General features: G+C 41.8%; 1 protein-coding gene across 1 annotated transcript in view; it reads right to left on the bottom strand.

Moving 5' to 3' along the window:
- LOC126183299 (Fanconi anemia group M protein) overlaps positions 1 to 21999 on the bottom strand; it is a 237968-nt gene that overhangs the window by 96912 nt on the left and 119057 nt on the right. Inside the window, exons 7-12 of the mRNA XM_049925138.1 lie at positions 15585 to 15731; positions 13742 to 13819; positions 13441 to 13603; positions 5139 to 5284; positions 4711 to 4827; positions 1137 to 1268 (exon numbers count right to left, since the gene is read on the bottom strand). Of these exons, the coding sequence (XP_049781095.1) occupies positions 1137 to 1268; positions 4711 to 4827; positions 5139 to 5284; positions 13441 to 13603; positions 13742 to 13819; positions 15585 to 15731 (783 nt within the window). The remainder of the gene's footprint in view (positions 1 to 1136; positions 1269 to 4710; positions 4828 to 5138; positions 5285 to 13440; positions 13604 to 13741; positions 13820 to 15584; positions 15732 to 21999) is intronic.

Raw genomic sequence — 21999 nt, 5'->3', positions numbered from 1 at the left:
CTACGGAATCCAAACTGATCTTCCCCGAGGTCGGCTTCTACTAGTTTTTCCATTCATCTGTAAAGAATTCGTGTTAGTATTTTGCAGCTATGGCTTATTTAACTGATTGTTCGGTAATTTTCACATCTGTCAACACCTGCTTTCTTTGGGATTGTAATGCAGTAAAATTACTATTTATTGCAAAAACAACCACCATCTACATTGTCACCTAAGATCAACCAAAGGCTTTTGAGAGTGTACAATTACAGAACTAGTATTTTGCCGCATGTCAGTCAGCACTGGGATCAGATCTTGATTACATTTCCATATTACACAATAAAAAATAAAAAAACAATGTTAATCTTACAGTAACAAATGTTAATCCTCTTTTAATTTTACAGTATCATGAAGACCTTTTAATATTTTTATTTATTTATTTTGCAGGGTCTAGGTAGTGAAAAAATACCTACTGCTATGTTATATTCTGATTAGCACAACCATATACAGGGTCAATGAATGCAGAAGTCTTCAATAGAGATCAAAGACATCTGATTAATATCAACTCAAGTGGAAACTGCACAGTTCTATGTGGTCTTCCATATGCAGCCCCCTGTGACACATTTCCATCGTGTGAGAATTGCAATGAAGTAAGTACAGCCTGTGGATTTCATGTGGTTGTCTAAATTAATAATTACTGAGGATGCTAACACACTTCTCCAAACAAGCATTGCTATCTTGACCACACTAATGTCAATAGAATTTTAAATTTTCATTTTAAAAACGTCAATAACATTTCACCAATGTATCAGAAAAGGCACTTATGACATTGTACTGCTGTTTCTTTGTACTTTTATGTACATACACCTTATGACAATTCACTTTGCTGACTCTCTCCCTGCCTCAAATTTTTCAGAGTAATTTTTTCTTTTTGTCTCTCACCTCACTACAACTGTTGCTATTGCGGTTCCCTAAATTATGTACATACTGCAGTGGCTGGAATGACATTTGAAAATTGCTTAAGGTCTGAAATTTCAAATTTATGGAAAGTCAGGATCACTTACACATGGCATGAAACATCCATTATGACACTTAGAAATTAGCTATGTATCTGCGAATGATCTAATATTCTAGGATAGTTACATACCCTGTGTACAGACCTGCAGTTGTTGTTTCTGAGTAATACCATGAGACATTTTGCCTGTAGTTGCCTGACCCATGAATGGAGTTGGTCTCATCAAAGGTTCAAATACCTTTGCCAAGTTGAATGCTTCAATAACTGTTTCTCGGTACTGTCAAAAGAAGATACAATGTGTGAAGAAAGATGAAACTGTGTGTAGTCACAAAAACAACAAGACTTATAAAGATTTTAACATTTAAATATTAACACCACAAATATTAGCAATTAAATTTATTCCTGCGTGAAAATTTAGCTTTGTAGGGTTTCAATAATTCTAGATTTTCAAAATAAAAGTCAGTGTTTATGTGACTGGTTATTTAAGCTTATTTCTGCTGCTATCTTGCGTGCAGAAAAAGTCGATATTCACATTTAATTGCAGAATTTTTCTTCGTAGCACAAGCACTGGTTGAAGCACATTAGTGTGCATGGCATTTGTTAGTTTACACCATTGTGGTTGCTATTACAGCCAAGTGAGAAAGGTTGTTAATGAGATGATGTATACTGTAAATCTTTGCAAATAGTACTGGTTTATAGTTGTAGATTCTTTGACCTAAATATCTTCATTGTCAGTAATACTTACGTCTTCTGGTTTCTCATGAGTGAACAGTAGAGTGATGTGCAGACAGCAAAGCAAGTGGTGGGTTGATATACAGAAGGGGGAGGCAGTTTAGCACATGATAAGTGAACCTAAAATGTCATTATACCATGTGTATCTGTTAACCAGTTTTGGCATATATGTTAACATTTTGCTGTAGTGTTCATTATGGGTGAAAAATAATATGTGTGTGTGTGTGTGTGTGTGTGTGTGTGTGTTTAAGAGGGGGGGGGGGGAGGGGAGAGGAGATTTACGCATTGCTTTTTAGTGAGTGGTCTCATTTCCTCCAAAGTATTTACAATCTATCAGAGCTTCCCTACAAATTTGTCTGGAGAGTCTGGAGCATTAGGAGAGACACAAACTGGGGACAGTGCAAAAAATTAAAACCTCTTTGCCTATAATGCTTCACACACCCTAGCAGATATGGTCATACCACTCTAGGAGACATGTGCAGTGCCTTCAGTACACTGTAATTTTGTTCCATGCAATCCACTTGCTCATAATTTACATTAACAATTTCATCAATAGAGCACAGCTGAGAGCAACAGAATTACAACAGTGCATTACACTGTGTGTGTGTGTGAGGGGGGGGGGGGGGGCACGCACATACGCATGTGTAGGACAGTGTACTATAAGAACTTCATACTGAGTGCAACAGTGCATGCACATGCATGCGTAGTTTTATTCACCTTTCACAGCAATGTACTGTAAGTACTTATACTTAGTGTGACATTTTTATTGAGAACAATGATATGACTGTAATTTTACCACACATTACATATCAAACAAAAAATTCTTTCAGTTTATACTTTCTCTGCAGAAATAGTTCTTGGGAAAGACATTGGATGTCCTCGAGAAATTCACACAATATTTCATCACCACAAGAAATTGAAATCTTCAGGTGTGAGGAACACACTACTGGCTTTCTATTTAGGTGAGTCTAAGCAGGAAAGCTACAGGTGTGAATGCACCAAATTCAGTGCCCAATAGAGAAGTTTTCCTGATCAGTAGCAAGAAGGACAGCTATGCCACCTGTCAGACGATGAACCAAGGACTCTGCTGCAAGTACAAAGGCTATTGTTCCTACTGTGCACCACTGCTGGTTGCCCCAATGCCCTCTGTCAGAAGCTGCATGCCCAAATACAGGTCCACACTGGGGTGTGACTATTCTTGTCATTGCAATCCGAATATTTAAGTCACCACCGAAGTGTCATCTCTTGGCTGACTAAAGGTTTCCTCTCTGTGGTAGCTGCAGCATTAATACTTCCATTGCTGTATCCCATGCCAAGCAAAGTTGAAAAACTGTATCTTCATTCACAAGATTTGTCGAGCTGTGAATTTGCTGCTTCATTAAGTATGCTGTCCCAGTGTGAAGAGGTCAATGAGAGAATTTAGGTACTTTTGTAGTCCACAGTGTGCCCCACACTGAGAAAATGCTTGGCCACTGCAGGTTTCTCTGGTTGCTCCAGATGTGTGTACTGTCAATGTCCAATGCTTCTGTCTTCAAGGTGTCAAGTTTGTCTGATGTATGACAGCTACAAGGAATCTTCCCTCCACACCAACACATCTAGAAAAGGTAGTTCACTATTTTTCTCTATCACAAATGTAAACTTTATGTTAGAATAACAAGATTTTAGATGTTTTAGAAACACCTCGAGCCATGCAGTGCTGTGGGTCCAGATTACGTAAGTGTCATCCACAGATTGCAAAAAGCGCATAGGTTTTAACGTCACCAACAAGAGCGCTCACGTCTCAAAATCTTTGATAAAAAGATTAGCCACAACAGGTGACAAAGGATGACCCACTGTGACAATGTTAGGCTGTTCAAAGTATTGGTCACTGAATAAAAAAATAGGTTGAGGTGAGCACAAACATACACAAATCTAGAAGTTCCTCTTCCAGTTTCTTGTCAATGAACAGCAGCAATTCCTGGAATAGTTGAAGGTTGAAGTTTACGGGCGCTAAACAGCGTGGTCATCAGCGCTGGAATAGTACTCGAATGAAAAGTGACACCCCAACAAAAATTATTAATATTTCTGATGGTGTCATAAGTGTCTGGTGGAGTCATAAGTTCTAGAGGTGGTGAATGAAGTCTTCTGAGTTTTGTATGTGGTGCTCGCATTTTCCTTCTAAAAGGGCTCAATCGCACTGCCATATGTTTGCCACGTACTATGTTGGAGCCTCAACATTACTCACAATTGTTCAAAGTGGTATGCCACGCTCATGAAGTTTAAGGAATACTTCGAGTCTGAGAGGGCAGGTGCCCGAGTACATAGTCTCTTGGTCACAACATTGGAGATTGAGATGTTGTTCTGGAGTTCTCAAGCTTTTCATTGGGGCACTTATTTAGTACGCAATATGCAGAGCCATCTGATAGTGGGTTCATCTTGCTGAAGCACATCGATTTGGAGAGGATGACAGTTGTGTTGCCTTTTTCTGCTGTTAAGGTCATAATATCAGAAGTCTCTCATAGGAAAAGAAGTGGTGACCTTTCTGTAGTTAAGATACTGTCTTTGATCTTTGGTGCCCATGTAAGAGTATGACAAGTCTCCCACTTGGTCTTCTTGGTGGTGTCAGGCTTCAGTTACAGTCAGCAGTATGTTCATCACACCTGAATATGTTGGTCACTTGTGCTGATGTAATATTGTGGGAATTTCATGACGACATCCGATGTCTTGCCCAACAACAATTTCTATGACTAATCTGTTGGAAAAGCCTCAAGAAACATATTTTCTCTATTGATGCTAACATCACTAGTAATAGAATGATGCACTGTGTATATGAAACTGATAATGGTAAGCCATCAGTTATTTACAGTTTCAGCAGACTAAATTGCCAGCGCACACACACACACACACACACACACACACACACACACACACACACACACACACACACACACACACACAGAGAGAGAGAGAGAGAGAGAGAGAGAGAGAGAGAGAGAGAGAGATCATACCTGACAAAAAATTATTACTTTGCTGTCGGAATCAGTATTGTCAGTTTTACAGAAATGCTCCTTCAGCAATTCTTCCAATTTTTCAAACTTTGGATGTGATGGTAGTGCTTTTTGTTTCTGAAATGAAAGAAACAAAGTTTAGAAACATGGAAACATTCACGAACATCTATCAACACTACAGCAGACGAATTACACATGGCATTCTTCACTTTTCAATAGGCACCAATTGCATTACTCTGCAATATTACTGTTTTGAGATTCTGGTTTCTTTTTGCCTCACACTTTTTTGAACAAGTTACTTTACTTATCAACAATGACATCTTATGAATGGAGCTGAACATACTTTCTTACATACTTAGAAATTAGTATTATGATTAACTGATACTTATCTGTATTTGGTACTTTTGATTTTGAGGAAGGAAACATACATTTTGTGAGGAAGCTGGTAAATTAGGATCAAGCATTTTGAGTTCACCAAGACCCTGTTCCACTTCTTCTATTAAGGAAATCAAAGCATCACATTTTGAGAGCTTTGTTTTTACAAGTGGCTGGCTTTTGTCTTCTTTCAGTATTCCTGAAACAGATGGTGATGACTGTATACAACAGGTGCTTAAAGCAAAATTGTCTAACAGAAAGATGTCTGCAAATTTACTGCTCATAATTGTATACCGAAGACTACAAGATCTGATATAACATGGAAAAGATTGGTGTGTGTGTGTGTGTGTGTGTGTGTGTGTGTGGGGGGGGGGGGGGGGGGGGGGGAGGGGGGGTGCACATGTGTGTAAGGGGCACTTTAATTTCAATGAGTATAACAACAGCACAAATGGAAAATGCAGCACATTTTCATGCCATGTCTGCTGCATCTGCATTCAGAATGGCAATAAGGAAGTAGATGAGAGAGTGAGCGAGTCAGAGATCATTGGAGGGAACGTAAGAACAAACGGGCTGAGGTATGAGGACTGCAGCCTTGGCACCAGCGTCAGTGGTCTTGTTTCCTGTCAGACTGATGTGACCAGGAACCCACATAAACATCACAGTGGCTCCATCAAGAGTGAACAAGTGACAGCTTCCCTGGACCCGTTCCACTAAAGGATAGACGGTGTACAGCAGACAGAGGCTTTGAAGGGCACTGACAGAGTCGGAGCAGATGATGCAATAGAAACGCCTGTGTTGCCAGATGTACTGTGTGGCCTGATACAGGGCAAAGAGCTCTGCTGTAAATACTGAGCAGTGTTCCGGAAGCCGAAAAAGGGAAAACGTTGGTGCAAATAATGAAGGCACACCTGACACCACAGTCAGTCTGATAGCCGTCAGTATACACAAAGGTACTATCGCGGAGTTCCGTGCAAAGGTCATGAAACTTATGGCAATAGAGTGAGGCTGGAATAGTGTGCTTAGGAGGTGAATGAAGGCCTGGGTGAAACGGGCTGCCACATGAAGCCAAGGTGGTGAAGGGTTCACACCCAACGGGAAATTTGCAGGCAGCTCGAAAGCTGCCGGAGCAAGAGCCGGAGGCAAACTCAAGGAGGTAATGGGGAAGAGGGACACACCCCATACTGGTGATCAAAGGAGTCATCGTAGTTGTGATGGCATAAGCTGTCGCCAGCACACTAGTCGGCAAAGATGTAGCAATAAGATCGATAGTAGGCGCTCCATCATTAGCTCAGTCACTGACGCACCAACACGCACTCCAGTTTGGTATCTGTCATTCATCGCATAGTGTGACTTGTACTTCACCAGCAGTCAGGCTGACGTGGGCTAATATTGAAGAGCTTGTACCTCAACACATGGACACAAAGTTAAGTAGCAGCTATCTGTTTCAGTAAATAAAGAACCCTGTTAATACATGTGTGCAATTGTATTGTAGAAAGAGGATACCAGCCACCAAACAACTTTCTCTCTCTCGATTCCTATGGTACATGGCGATGAGGACACTACAGTGGTGACAAGAATACAACAGTGGCAACAAGGATAATTCAGTTGCGATCAAAGTTAATCAACTTGGCTGAAGATTTTGCTTGCTTCTCTTGTATTTTAGCCTGCAGGGGTACTCATTTCTATTTCCTCAATTGTTGTCGTGTTTTTGTACGTATTCCAGGAGGGGAGCAGCAGAACTAATCAAATTTTTCTTTGCGGAGGCTTTGCTTGCTTTTTTGCAATAACGTATTTTTGTAAACCATGGCTACCCCACCCCCTCCATCCCCTGCCCCCGTGCTACAGCTGCAGATGGATCTAATACAAGTTTTTCAGTTTCAGAAACAACAAATTGGTACCCTACTGATGATGGTACAACAACTACTCACTGCACAAGCTGTGTTGGCCACACAACAGACCAACCAACCAACCAGCCCAGCGAGTGCCGCCGACCAGTATACCAACGTTCCGGCAATTTAACGACACAGAGGAGGAATGGCTTGAATACTGAACACATTTCCAAGCACATTGTCAAGTTCATTGTATTGAAATTACTGTAAAGTTACAATACTTTCTTTCAACTGTGGAGTTACCAGTGTTCAGGTTAACACAAAAGCTATTCCCAACCGTGTCTCCTGACAAACTCAGCTATGACAAAGTAATCGCTGCATTAACTCAGTACTATGATCAGCAAGTCAAATAGCTGCAGCTACATATAAGTTCTTTGCTTGCAGAAAAATCCAGAACAGATGTATCACCAGTGGTGCACAGAATTAACAGGTATGACAAGGAAGTGTAAATATAAGTGTAGTTGTGGCACCTTTTACAGTGATTTAATGATTAGGGATACCGTAACATTCAGTATCCCAGATAATAGAATATGGGAACAGATCTTAAAGTACTCTGATCCATCACTTCCCCAAGTTTTGTAAATCTTACAGCTATAAGATTCGGATGCCATGTCGACCAATAAATTTGACTAGGAATCAATTTGTCATGCTGAGTCGCCTCTTGTTCACGATAGCCCCAAGCAGCCACAACAATGAGCATGTAAATAGCTGTGTGGACAGCCACGTACACATGTAAACAGGCCTGTGAATTTAGTGAAGTCTTGCTGTAGATGTTTTGCTCCTCAAGACAGGATTGCCCATCACGTAACACAACGTGTAACACATGTGGAAAAAAAAAGGCCATGTCCGAGCAGTTTGTTTGCAATGGCACAAAAACGCCAATTTTGTCTGCTCTCAGAAAAAAACAGGCTCGTTCACATGCAGTGAAAGTAGGTTTTCTAAAACTACAACAGGTTCTGATAAAAGTAAGATTAAGGTTGTGCCTCCTTCTTGCCCTGGTGCTGTGCAACGACATTCTCAAGAACTATTTGTCTCATTATGAATTGCTGGCTGTCGTGTGAACTTTCAGTTAGACACAGGTACCACAGTAACTTTGATTAATTGTGCCACGTACAAACAGTTAGGCTCACCGTGCCTTTCTAAAACTAGCAAGCACCTCATTGCTTACAATGGACAGGAAGTTCCAGAGGTTGGACAGTATAGTTTGCCTGCCCTGTACAAATCTCACACTAGGACTGTGTTGAAATCAAGAGACAGTGAGAACATATTCAGTTTAGATGTCTTTGATTTGTTTGGCCTTAGCATTCAAGACAATGTACTTTCAGTGTTGGCTTTTGAGCCAAGAGACAACGTAGCTAGCTTGGTTAAAGAATTTCCTGAACTATTTTCCGAAGGAACAGGAAAAGCTAATAATTTTGTAGTGCATGTTACATTGAAAGACAATGCACAGCCTAGTTTTTTCGGGCCCACCCCATTGCAATTGCTTTAAGAGACAAAGTAGCCAGTGGATTGAAAGAATTGCAAGATAATGGTGTAATTGCTCCCATTCAAGCTAGTCTATGGGCAAGTCCACTAGATTTGTTGCCTAAGCCTTCTGGTCGCATTCGCATTTGTGTTGACTTCAAATCTACAGTCAACCCACAGACAGTAGTTGACACTTACCCGTTATCTTGCCCTGAGGAACTCATGGACAGGCTTGGTGCAGGAGGTTACTTTCCTATGATAGATTTGCATGATGCCTATTTGCAAATTCCATTGGATGAAGAATCACAGAAAGTGTCTGTTGTAAATACACACTTAGGAATGTTCAAGTATTTGCATTTGCCCTTTGGCAGTGCTTCCGCATCTGCTATTTTTCAACATTGCTTGGAACAGCTGACTGCAATAGTGTCATTTTGTTCAAACTACCTTGATGATATTGTTGTCTCAGGTCATACACCAGAGGAACACATTGCCAATTTGTGTGCTCTTTTTCGAGTGTTGTTAGAAGCAGGACTCAAGTGTCATCTTGAAAAGTGTGACTTTTTAAAACTGAACTACAATGCTTAGGTCATATGATAAACAGTCTGGATGTGCACGCTCTACAATCTCATTTGCTTGCAATTCGTGGCCTGCCTGTTCCTGGCAATGTGTCTAAACTGCAGCCATTCATACCGAATGCCGCTCAGATCACAGCTCCATTGCATCGCTTGCATCACATAAATGTAGCTTTTGTGTTGACTGAAGACTGTCAAGATGCATTTCAGAATCTCAAAAATGCTTTGTTCAGTGACAGATGTTTAGTGCATTTTGACCATGCCAAGCTGACACTTCTTCCTATGGAATCGGCGCAGTGCTTTCACAAAGGACTAGTGCACAAGACACATCTATTGCTTTTGCCTCAAAGTTGTAAACTCAAACTCAGTGCAATTATTCTCAAATAGAAAAAATGCTCTCACTACTGTGTATGGTGTGACAAAATTTAATCACTTTCTGTTTGGTCGGAAGTTCTATTTAGTGACAGATCACAAGCTGTTGCAATCCTTGTTTCATTGGTCAAAGCCGGTTCCTACACGCACTGCTCAAAAATTGCAGCGTTGGGCTTTGCTGCTTTCACAGTATCAGTATGAAATTGTGTACATACTAGACCTATGGCAAAGCGTGGCAATGCAGATGCCCTATCTCCCCTTCCAATTGGCCCAGACTCTGATTTTTATGCATCTGCCACATCTTGTTGCCAAATCAATACCCAAGACTCTGAATTGCTGGAATCTTTTCCTTGCACTACAGAAAAATTGCACAGGCCACAGAAGCTGACCCAGATCTCAAGTTTTCTTTGCATTATTTTCACACGTCTTGAGCTTGTTCACTGAACAGTATCCAGAACTCAGTTATGCACCAATATTTTGCACATTGGTATAGCCTTTCAGTTCAACATGGTGTGATTCTAGTTCAAAATGGCAGTGGATAATCACGTGTGCTCATTCCAAAAGTGTTGCAAAAGGATGTGTTGCGATTGCTCCACCAAGTCATTGGGGAATTGTTCGTACTAAACAGTTAGCATGCTGGCACTGTACTAGGCAGGGCATGGATGCCCATATTGAACAGATGACATCACAGTGTCTCGCATGCCTGAGATGAATGCACCAGCCCCAGCCATTCAGAATTGTACGATTTCATGGTTGGACTGTGGGCTGTGTGGACATCGCTTGAGATGGCAATAACTGGCAGCATAGGCAAAGAAAAAAAATGGTGCATGATCCTCAGGTAGTTGGGTTTACCTATCTGAAGCTTTCCACTGCTGACATTACTATTCACACACAATGACACACTTGTTCTAGATTATTGCCTTGGTTTGCTACTCAGGTTTTGTTCGTACACTGTTGAAGATTCTATGGCTTGACATTTGACTTCCTCTCAGTGTGTCCTTTCAGATTTGTGTACAATTAGCTGTCATCTACCTGGCCTTTTTTGGCCACTTACTGTGTCCCTGGGAAAGCACATAGTGACACTCCCCCACAGGGGTTGTGTGTTACAAGAAAGACAGATTCAAATTTAACCACCAAAAAAAGATTCTATCATCACGTTAATTGCCTAACAGAAGCTGACTGTTTTAAAAAATGGCTCTGAGCACTATGGGACTCAACATCTTAGGTCATAAGTCCCCTAGAACTTAGAACTACTTACACCTAACTAACCTAAGGACATCACACACACCCATGCCCGAGGCAGGATTCGAACCTGCGACCGTAGCAGCCCCGCGGTTCCGGACTGCAGCGCCAGAACCGCTAGACCACCGCGGCCGGCTGACTATTTTACTTATGAGCCTTACTATGGAGAATCCATTCCAGAAGACTAGAACAATCTTAAATCCATAGTATATCCCAGTATATTTTGCCTGAATCAATCTCTCTCTTCACCCCAATGTCATCCACATTTTCCACATAGTATATGCTCCAAAAATAAATAAATAAATAAACCTAGCCATCCTGGATGCCCAAAGCTGGTTACAATGTTCTCACAGAATCTCAGCTCTTGTTGCCTGACACTTCCAACCCACTGCCAACATCCTAGCTTCTCACTTCTCAAATAAAACACACACACACACACACACACACACACACACACACACACACACACACACACACACACACACACACACACACATATTCACATTTCTTAACTGTTCCCACACCAATATCACCTGGATCCCATGATGTCACTGTTAACATCACTTCCCTACACACTAACATTCCCTGTGTCCACAGTCTTGCTGCTCTCTCTCTCTCTCTCTCTCAACACCCCCCTTCCCCTCCAACAGCCAACAGACTCCATACCCACCACATCATTTGTTGTAAACCTACAAGCTACATACTTATGCACCAACTACTATTCCTTTGAGGGGAATATATACAGAGATACCTGTTGCATGGTCATGGGCAGCCACACAGCACCATCCATCATGATTTATCTAGAGGAAATCTTCCTAGCCATAGACAATCCCAAACACTACAGACATCTGCCCAATCATACCCTTGCTCATCAACAGTACCTGCATTTTAAAAGCTGCCATCTCTTATACATTAGAAAGTCTGTCCAATATAGGTTCATCATGGATGGACAGGATATCTGCAGTGATGAGTAATCCCTTAACCAGTAGACTGAAAGCCTTATGCTTTTACAGACAGAAACGCATCCTCTCCCCCCCCCCCCCCTCCTTTCTAAACCTATACCATAAACAGAATCTTCATGCCATATCCACAAATGCCCCTAAATTTGCTTACCATTTCCATGAACCAGCTGTAAAGGTGCACCCCTCTTTATCACCAAATCTCATCATGAACTGAACAACTTAATAACATTCTTCACCAAAGCTTTGACTACTTATCATTATGTTTGGAAATAATGAACATCTTACCCACAATCCTCCCCACTGCTCCCAAAGTGGTAATCTTCCATCCATCAAATCTACAAAATCTAGCCCTATGCCACCTATCCAAGGTAGGGCCCCCTGTGAAACACTCTTATCATATACAGTCACTGCAATAACAAATTACAGCCAGAGCATGCTAGTGATGTGGTTCGTTGTTTCACAATGATGGTGTGTTTCCACTATTTTAATAGTCAACTGTATGTATGCAAGTCAAACTACTGATTTGTTGCCTTTATAGTGACAAATGACAACAAATATTTTTTAAGCCCATCTAACAAGGAAATGAACGGCTGTTACTGGTGAATATTTTGTGAGTTTTTACTCCAAGAATTACAAATGAGAGTCCACTGAAGATTACAGCTCCAAAACCTAAATCTCCAATTGCTGTTCATCTGGGGCAATTATATGAAACCTGAAAATCCATCATAACAGCATCATGGAATGGTTCCATTTAAAAGTAATTGCCAAAAGTGTTAAGACATCATCCCACTGGAAGATGAGATGATCAATCCATGATCAATCCCTGTTTTGTAGAATGCAGTTGGCTGCTGAAGGATCCACAACTGCACCCACTCTTACACTTCCTCGTCCGACGGAAACCAACGTCCAGATGTATCTTTCTTCAGGTCACCACAGATGTGAAAATCACATGGCGAAAGGATCCAGGCTGTGTGGGGTAAGTTGCAATGTTTCACTACCAAATCATTGAAGCATAGCCTTCGTCCCACTTGCAATGTGGTGGCAAGTGTTATCGTGCGACTGGGTGATTCCGTCCAGCAGCATTCCAAGAGCCCAAGGGCAAATGTCAAAGCCAACAGTGAAAACATCCCCCATCTCCCCAACCAAAGAAATCCAAAGCTGTTCACACAAGTTCTGGTAAGGTCATGATGACCATCTTCTTCAACTGCAGCAGTCCTCTGCTCATGGAGTTAATCAAATGTGTAACCACAATAATTGTGCAGTGCTATGAATACATTTTGCAGAAACTGCTATGTGCTATAAAGTCAAAACACCCAGGAATGCTGTCAGAGGAAATCATCCTGTTGCATGATGACACCCACCACCTCATTGCCAATCGGACGAAGGGTAGACTTCAGTGATTTGGTAGCAAAACACTGCAACGCCCTCTGTACAGCCTGTATCTTTCACCATGAGATTTTCACAACTTTGGTGAACTGAAGAACGTCATGCATGGATGTTGGTTTCAGTAGGATGAGGAAGTGCAAGAGAGGGTGGGGTTATGGATCCATCAGTGCATTCTACAAAACAGTTATTGATCGTCTCATCTCAAAGTGGGATAAATGTCTTAATGTGTGTGGTGATTACTTTTGAATGGAACCATTCCATAGTCCCATTGTGGTGCCATTCAGTTTTCATTTGACTGCCCCTTCTACATGACAAGGTGACATGTGACTGGTAACTGTAATTACATTACATAAATAACTCAATGTGCAACATCTTCCTGCCTGCATCTTTGTGAACATATTAAAACCATATATTCTCTTTGAAACATTTATTGTGTCAAATAGTAAACATACATTACAAAATACATACCATTAATAAATTTCACAAATGATCGAAGTCCATGCAATGTCAGAAGCTCTAGCGCATGAAATAACGAAACTGAAGCTGCAAAATCTGCATTTGCTGCTGCGAGTTGGTGAGGTGAAATGTGTTGTGGAGGATGTGAGCGGGTGTATTCCCACGACTTCAAAACCTAAATAAAAAGGTATCATACTGTTAGCCTTTAATGCCTCTTTTTATTCTTCCATAAAAATAAACTGAAAAGAAAAGAAAGAAAGAAAATAAAGAAGAGGAATTAAGGAAAGAAGTTAGAGAGTAGTATTAACTATACCTTATATTTGGCCAGTGATCGCACAGTGCCAGACAGTAATCTGCTCTGTATAAGTGGTCTCACATATATTTCTATAATCTGTAAAATAATTTTCTCAAGTCAATCATCAAATAACTTCCAAAGCATCAACGTTTAGACTAGCCAATAGGACAAACAAACCTACATGGCAGCATTTTTAGCAACAATTACAGAAACTGCTTATGAACTCAAAATAACATGTGGAGTTCCTTAAGGCAACCAAGATGTTTCCACTGTCAATGGTACCACAGTCTTTTAACTGTATCAGTAACTGATAAACTGAAGTTTACTAACAACAAAATATCAGAGTAAATTAACTGACTTGAAAGTATGAGTGCTGATCAACAAAGACTGAGACTGATTTTTTTCCTGTAGCTTCTGTGATAGTTTCCTAATGTACCACGAATATTTGAAATGAGAGTTTTTTTTTTTACATATAATGTCCATAGCTAGCAGCACTCTCATATTAGTAGGTTGGTGGTAATGCTCTATTTTGTATACATTCTTTGCATTTTGCATACTAAACAATGGAGGTGATGCAAGAGGAGCAGTACGGTGCAACAAAATTCTGTGTTCATTTACACCATACAGCCACTGCAGCTTACAAAAAGCTGCAGCAAGTGTATGGTGAAGATTCTCTACCTCATGCAACAGTGTTTAGGTGGTTCAAGGACTTCAAAGAAGGCTGCCTTGTCTGTGTTAAGCAAGTTGAGCCTGGTGTTTCGACTTCTTTAGTGACTGAAGTCAACATGAACACAGCTGCTGTGATTGTCCATGAAGATTGATGGATAACATTATTTAACCTCAGTGAAATGTTGGCAATTTCAAATGGCAGTGTCTTTACAATTATGCACAATCATCTCCTTATGAACCACGTTTGTGCACAAGGTACCACGTCTGTTGACATCCGAACAAAAGGCTGTGCAAATGGAGACAAGCTGCGAGGTCCTGCATCTCTTTGCTGATGGAGGGCATCTGTTTCTGGAATCAATTATCAATGGTGATGAGTCACGGCTGCAACATTATGATCCTGAAGGAAAACAAGCCATCATGGAAATTGCCATGTTTTCCAACACCAAAAGAAAAAAAGGTGAAAGTTGTTCCATCTGCAGGGAAAGTAATGGTGATCACATTTTTTGACTGTCATGGAATGATTTAACAGCATGCAGATCCCCTACATTGTTGTTACAGCAGCATATTACATGTCAGTATTGAGGAGGCACATTGCAAGGAAATGACCAGAGCTCGGTGGCGATTTCACCATGACAATGGTTGGCCTCACATTTCAAATCAAGTCATGCAGTTTCTGACTCAGTTTAATAATAACTGTGTACCGCATCTGCCCTGTAGCCCTGATCTTGCGCCCTGTAATTGCTTTTCATTCCCATCACTAGAGGCAAAGCTTTGGGGTATTTAATTTAAGAACTACCATGCACTGCTCAAGGAAAGTAAGACAATTCTCAAGGACCTAACAAAGAATGGCCTGCACCATGTGTTCAAGGACTGGCAGAGATGCTATAAAAAGGGCATTCAAGGAGGGGGAAGTACTTCGGAAAAGATCATGTAAACATTGAAATGAAGTAATACACATCTGTGAAAAAAATCAGTCTCAGTCTTTGTTCATCAGCTCTCATACATAACATTTATAAGTGATCAACAAAGATGATACACTAATTTGGTAACCAGATGCACTCATGAAATATAAAATTTGCTTTAGCAATGACTTTGTATGCCACTACAAGCTGCTGTTTACACTTGGAGCAAAACTGAAGTACAAATCATATTTTAAATATAAAAGTAAGCATATATGTCAATACTGACTTACATTCATAAATTTGTCAAGAACAGTTTTCAGGTAGCCAGTTATCTTAACAATGACAGTTTCAATATTACGTTTGTGTGTGTATTGCGCAACATCTGGTGATGTCTCAGTACGTGCTTCAATATGTGATATTTGGAGATTGTTTATCACCTGAAATAGTAATAAAAAGTAAACAAGAACAATTAAAACCAGTTTACACCAATCTAGGAATTATTGCATGCAACAACATTATTGCAATGAAGATATAATAAAAAGTTACAAATATATTCAACTCTTATCTTAACTGAGGTTTATCAATTCAAATACGTTGTCTATAATTTACATTTCTGATTTCTTTCCTGTTGTTTTTTTTTAAAATCATATATCTCTAAACATGAGTGAAAAAGGTTAGAACTTCAGATACCTATGGGCAGTAGTGTGCTGTTCAGTGTGGTGTTTGTGGCGACTGTAGTACTCACAGTAACGCGAGTTGTGCTGCATGCAAAGTGGCGTAGCTGTTAAAGAGTCACTGGCTGGTGTGCTGCAGGCTGTCACTTCAAACCTGAACACCAGTAATTGTCTGTTATTTAGTATTTATCATTTCTGGAAAGTTCTCAAAATATCTTATGTTTTATATTCCAGAATACTCCATTTTTGTGTAAACAGCAGCATTCTCCATCCTGGACAGCTGTTCTGTCTGTATGTATGTGTTTTGAATGAATGTGCTTTCAGTGCTAAGTGCTGTACTTCACTCATAACCCTGCTTCTGTATCTGGACTTGATAAGGCTAAAATGTGACATTGTTTGGTGTCTCTGTTTGGTGGAGACACTGGGTACTTCAAACCATTGACATAACCCTGTCCAAATAATACTATGTAGAAGATGTCATATATACGGGCAGGAACCAGAATACAAAAGAATATCGTTACCAAGGTCTGTGTGTTCAGAAAACCAATGGATTTCAAAGCAGAAACAAGCCAGTTGCATGTCAGGTATTCATTAATTTTTTTTTGAGATGCTGGTCAAGAGCTGATGTAAGGATTTGACCGGGTTACCAAATAAAACTAGTGGAATGACATGATATGTTCAACAAATGTGTATTTTTACTTGGATGGCATAGTCCAGCAGTGGTTTGAGAACAACGAAGAGAAACTTGTTAGCTGGAACAAATTCCAGGGTGACATTTGGTGTCAATCATCAGCAAGTCCGCTTAGCAGAACAACAAATGAAGAACAGGGCCCAGTGTCATGGAGAAATTACACAGATTACATACAGAACGTTTTGGCCCTATGCCTCATTGTCAGTTACAGATTCTCAGAGGCTGACAAAATCTCACACTTGATGAAAGGAGTTACCGAAGACCTGTGGATCACCGAAGATCTGTACCAAGCTCTTCTGGTAAGGATGTCATAACAACAGGGGAATTCATCAAGTGATGGCAGAACAATGAGGAAATGCAACAGGAAATACACTCCTGGAAATTGAAATAAGAACACCGTGAATTCATTGTCCCAGGAAGGGGAAACTTTATTGACACATTCCTGGGATCAGATACATCACATGATCACACTGACAGAACCACAGGCACATAGACACAGGCAACAGAGCATGCACAATGTCGGCACTAGTACAGTGTATATCCACCTTTCGCAGCAATGCAGGCTGCTATTCTCCCATGGAGACGATCGTAGAGATGCTGGGTGTAGTCCTGTGGAACGGCTTGCCATGCCATTTCCACCTGGCGCCTCAGTTGGACCAGCGTTCGTGCTGGACGTGCAGACTGTGTGAGACAACGCTTCATCCAGTCCCAAACATGCTCAATGGGGGACAGATCCGGAGATCTTGCTGGCCAGGGTAGTTGACTTACACCTTCTAGAGCACGTTGGGTGGCACGGGATACATGCGGACGTGCATTGTCCTGTTGGAACAGCAAGTTCCCTTGCCGGTCTAGGAATGGTAGAACAATGGGTTCGATGACGGTTTGGATGTACCGTGCACTATTCAGTGTCCCCTCGACGATCACCAGTGGTGTACGGCCAGTGTAGGAGATCGCTCCCCACACCATGATGCCGGGTGTTGGCCCTGTGTGCCTCGGTCGTATGCAGTCCTGATTGTGGCGCTCACCTGCACGGCGCCAAACACGCATACGACCATCATTGGCACCAAGGCAGAAGCGACTCTCATCGCTGAAGACGACACGTCTCCATTCGTCCCTCCATTCACGCCTGTCGCGACACCACTGGAGGCGGGCTGCACGATGTTGGGGCGTGAGCGGAAGACGGCCTAACGGTGTGCGGGACCGTAGCCCAGCTTCATGGAGACGGTTGCGAATGGTCCTCGCCGATACCCCAGGAGCAACAGTGTCCCTAATTTGCTGGGAAGTGGCGGTGCGGTCCCCTACGGCACTGCGTAGGATCCTACGGTCTTGGCGTGCATCCGTGCGTCGCTGCGGTCCGGTCCCAGGTCGACAGGCACGTGCACCTTCCGCCGACCACTGGCGACAACATCGATGTACTGTGGAGACCTCACGCCCCACGTGTTGAGCAATTCGGCGGTACGTCCACCCGGCCTCCCGCATGCCCACTATACGCCCTCGCTCAAAGTCCGTCAACTGCACATACGGTTCACGTCCACACTGTCGCGGCATGCTACCAGTGTTAAAGACTGCGATGGAGCTCCGTATGCCACGGCAAACTGGCTGGCACTGACGGCGGCGGTGCACAAATGCTGCGCAGCTAGCGCCATTCGACGGCCAACACCGCGGTTCCTGGTGTGTCCGCTGTGCCGTGCATGTGATCATTGCTTGTACAGCCCTCTCGCAGTGTCCGGAGCAAGTATGGTGGGTCTGACACACCGGTGTCAATGTGTTCTTTTTTCCATTTCCAGGAGTGTATTTTGACAAAAAAACTATGAACGACTTCCAAATGTGGTTTCAATGGCAGTTGTGGAAGATAACCACAACCTTGCCTCTCTCATACATTGGATAGTAGGGGAAGAGATACAGCAGTTTATGGCAGCCAAACCAAGTACGCAAGAGATAGCAGCCATAAATGTTGACCCTATACATCAGACGGTAACCGCTGTAGAAGTAGTGTATTGATCCTTAGCACCAATCTCTACCACCAGTCGAGCATGCCAGGTAGAATGGACTTGGCCAACTTAGACTTACACCGCTGTCATCAAACAACAAGCCAGTATCTGGCCAGAGCAAGTACAAACAACTCTGCTGCTAAGTATGGTGTCCCACAGCAGAACGCATATTTAGAGGACAGATGACAACATACTGGTATGTTTCTACTGTGGATGCCCTGGAAATGTTGGATGGACAATTGCAGAGAAAGAAGGCAAGTTTTTGACTACTACTATGCTGCCAGACATCAACTATCACAAAGTTCTATTCATGCCAGACAACTGCACATGATTATAGTCGATCTGTGGGACTAAGCCTGTTGCTGTATCCTGCACAAGGTTGTTCCTAAACATGCCATAGTAGTTCCCTGTTGTTGTACAGAGATATCAGCTGCTCATCTAGCTGCCGAATTCATGAAAACTAAGTGAGCAACCATCTACGGATGTGAGGCCGCTACAGATAAACAATCTTCCATGGACGACAGTTACCGTGATGTAAGGAGATCTCATAGATGTCATCACTGACAGCACACCTGTCTGGGAGCTAGTTGGGTACTAAGAGGCTTCCTTTTCTGTAATTTTGAATGCTTGTTGTCACCAGCTAAAGAAAACAGTGTTTCATGATATGAAAGAAACTGTGCTGAGTCTCAAATGGGAAAAACACCCAGCTGATAGGAACACTTACTGCAAAAATAACTACCAATGAAAAAAAACAGCCCTTTAAATTTGTTATTTTTATGGAATATTGTCACTCAGATGCAATTTCTTGCACCCATCACAAGCAGTCATAGACTGTGGATGATCAGAGCTCCAGATTGACGAGGCTAGTCTACCAATTAGCCAGTCATCATATACAGTGGCACTGGCAGAAATGACGAACAATGTGGGAAGAAGTGGAGACGATGCTGCACAATGACATGGAGACGATGCTGCACGATGACATCATTGAATCTTAAGAGAGTCCTTTATCCTCTCCAGTGGTTCTTGTGAAGGAGGAGGATGGTATGTGACATTTCTGCATCAACTACAAATGACAGAACAATTTCACAAAGAAAGGTGTCGGTGTGGTGCTGCCATTGATGACACCCTAGACTGCTTGAAAGGAGCAAGTTTTCTCAACTATGGACATGCAGCAAGGCTACTGGAAAATCAGAAGCTGACAGTGAAATGACTACTTTTATAACACCTGACAGCCTTCAAAGTTATGCTGTTTGGACTATGTAAAGCTACAGCCACCTTCGAATGAAGGATAGACAACTTATTTCGATGTATCTTGGCTACCTGGATGACATGGTCTCTCTTAAAACATTCAAAGAATGTCTAAGCCACCTGACAACCACGACGAGGTGTGTTCAGACTACAGGCCTTCACTTAAGTCACAAAAAGTGCTTCTTCATCACCCAAGAAATAAAAGTCGGAACACCTAGTTAATGGCGATGGAATCCAGAGAAAATAAGAGCAGTCTCAGATTATCTGACTCCTCGGCAAACTCGTGACACGAGACCTTTCTTGGAATTCATAAATAATTTCTGTACCGAGCCACATGTTCATTGCAAGAAGTACTGCAGATAGATGGCAAATTTTCCTGGAACAAGGTGCAAGAAAGATAGAAAGATCTTTCTTTGTCTTTAAGGAGGCACATCATCTCAAGTCCTTGCATTGTACGACGAGAGTGACAAAACAGAACTTTGTCAAGAAGATAGACATTCAAAAGCATTATTGATATCCTCCATATGAAGTCCTACTACAGGTAACTGAAGAATTCTCAACAACTGCGAAGCTTCGAGAGGAGGGGCCACCTTCGACGCTCATCTTCTTGAAGAGGACGTGGCAACACAAGTAGACTACAAGGAACTGCCAGAGTTGCCATACAGAGGATCAGTGACAGAATTCAGATCCAGGGTACAGTAGCCAGCTCCAATGACAACATCTGAAACAGCAGGTCACCATGTCTCCGGGAGAGGAAGCAGTGCTGCGAGCTCTGCTGAACACAATATGGTGAAACGGTCAATAACCCTGGCTGACATGTCGTGGATCATCAGTTCGTGCCCAACTATTACCAATTGCTTGTCATTTAGTATTTATCTTTTCTTATGCTTGTATATTCTGCGATATTTGATGTTTGTATAAACAGGAGCACACTGCTCAGGAGTGCTGTTCTGTCAGTGCGTTCATGTTTGTAACAAACAAGCTTCCAGTGAAGTGGTGTAGTTCACTAGTGACCCTCCTTTCATATATGCGCTTGGTCGTGGTCACAATGTGACACTAGTGGTGGTGGTGGTGGTGGTGGTGGTAGTAGTAGTAGTAGTAGTAGTAGTAGTAGTAGTAGTATCCTGTGTGAGAAAAAAATGACAACCACCGAGAAAGGGAGGATAAAACATACGGGGTAATCCCAAAAGTAAGGTCTCCTATTTTTTTATAAGTACATAGACCTGTTTATTTCTACAATGGTTTACATCGGTTTACAGCTTGAACATTTAGCTATTTTTCGACATAATCACCATTTCTGTCGATGAATTTTTGTAGACACTGTGGCAGTTTTCGTATGCCCATGTCATACCAGCTCACCGTCATGCTGTTCAGAAAGTTATGAACCTCTTCTTAAGTGTCCACACACTTATGATGACATAGGACCTAAAGCCAAAGGTAGCAAAGCAAAATCAGAAATACTGAATCCAGTTCCCAAATGTTCCTTTACAAAGTAAATTACAGTGGTACTGCCCTGGCTTAATCCTCACACCATTGCAAAGATGACTGATATAAATATTTGTGTCCATGGGGCTGAGAAACAGCTGAAGTCCTTCAAAGTAGAAGATGCTCCAGTGTTCAGTGGAATCACTATCAGATTCACATACACCATCTTTGGCCGAGTCAGCCCCTCTTAACCCAAAGTGGTTTAACAATAAAATTTGTAAAATGCTGAGGGAGCAAAGGCTATTCCTTCTTCGGTTCAGAAGAGAATGTGTAAATGACATCAGGCAGAGGGTAGCAGAGATTTGTGCATCTGTAAAAATACCTAAGCATGAAGCATACAACAACAAACACTGTCTGCCAGAGAACCTGAGAAAATTCTGGTCCTATGTAAAATTGCTAAGTGGGTCTAAGGCTTCCATCCAGTCACTCATTGGCCAGCCTGGTGTGGAAGTAGAAGATAGCAAAACAAAAGCCAAAGTTTTAAATTTCGCATTTAGGAAATCGTTCATGCAGGAGAATTATACTAACATACCTCCATTTGACCATCACACAGACACCTGTATGAACAATGTAGTAATAGGCACATCTGGCGTAGATAAACAACTGGAAGAGTTGG

Source organism: Schistocerca cancellata, chromosome 4 (assembly GCF_023864275.1).
Source record: "Schistocerca cancellata isolate TAMUIC-IGC-003103 chromosome 4, iqSchCanc2.1, whole genome shotgun sequence".
Lineage (NCBI taxonomy): Eukaryota > Metazoa > Arthropoda > Insecta > Orthoptera > Acrididae > Schistocerca > Schistocerca cancellata.
The sequence above is the reverse complement of the archived record's forward strand: the minus strand, read 5'-3'. Positions and strand labels throughout refer to the sequence as shown.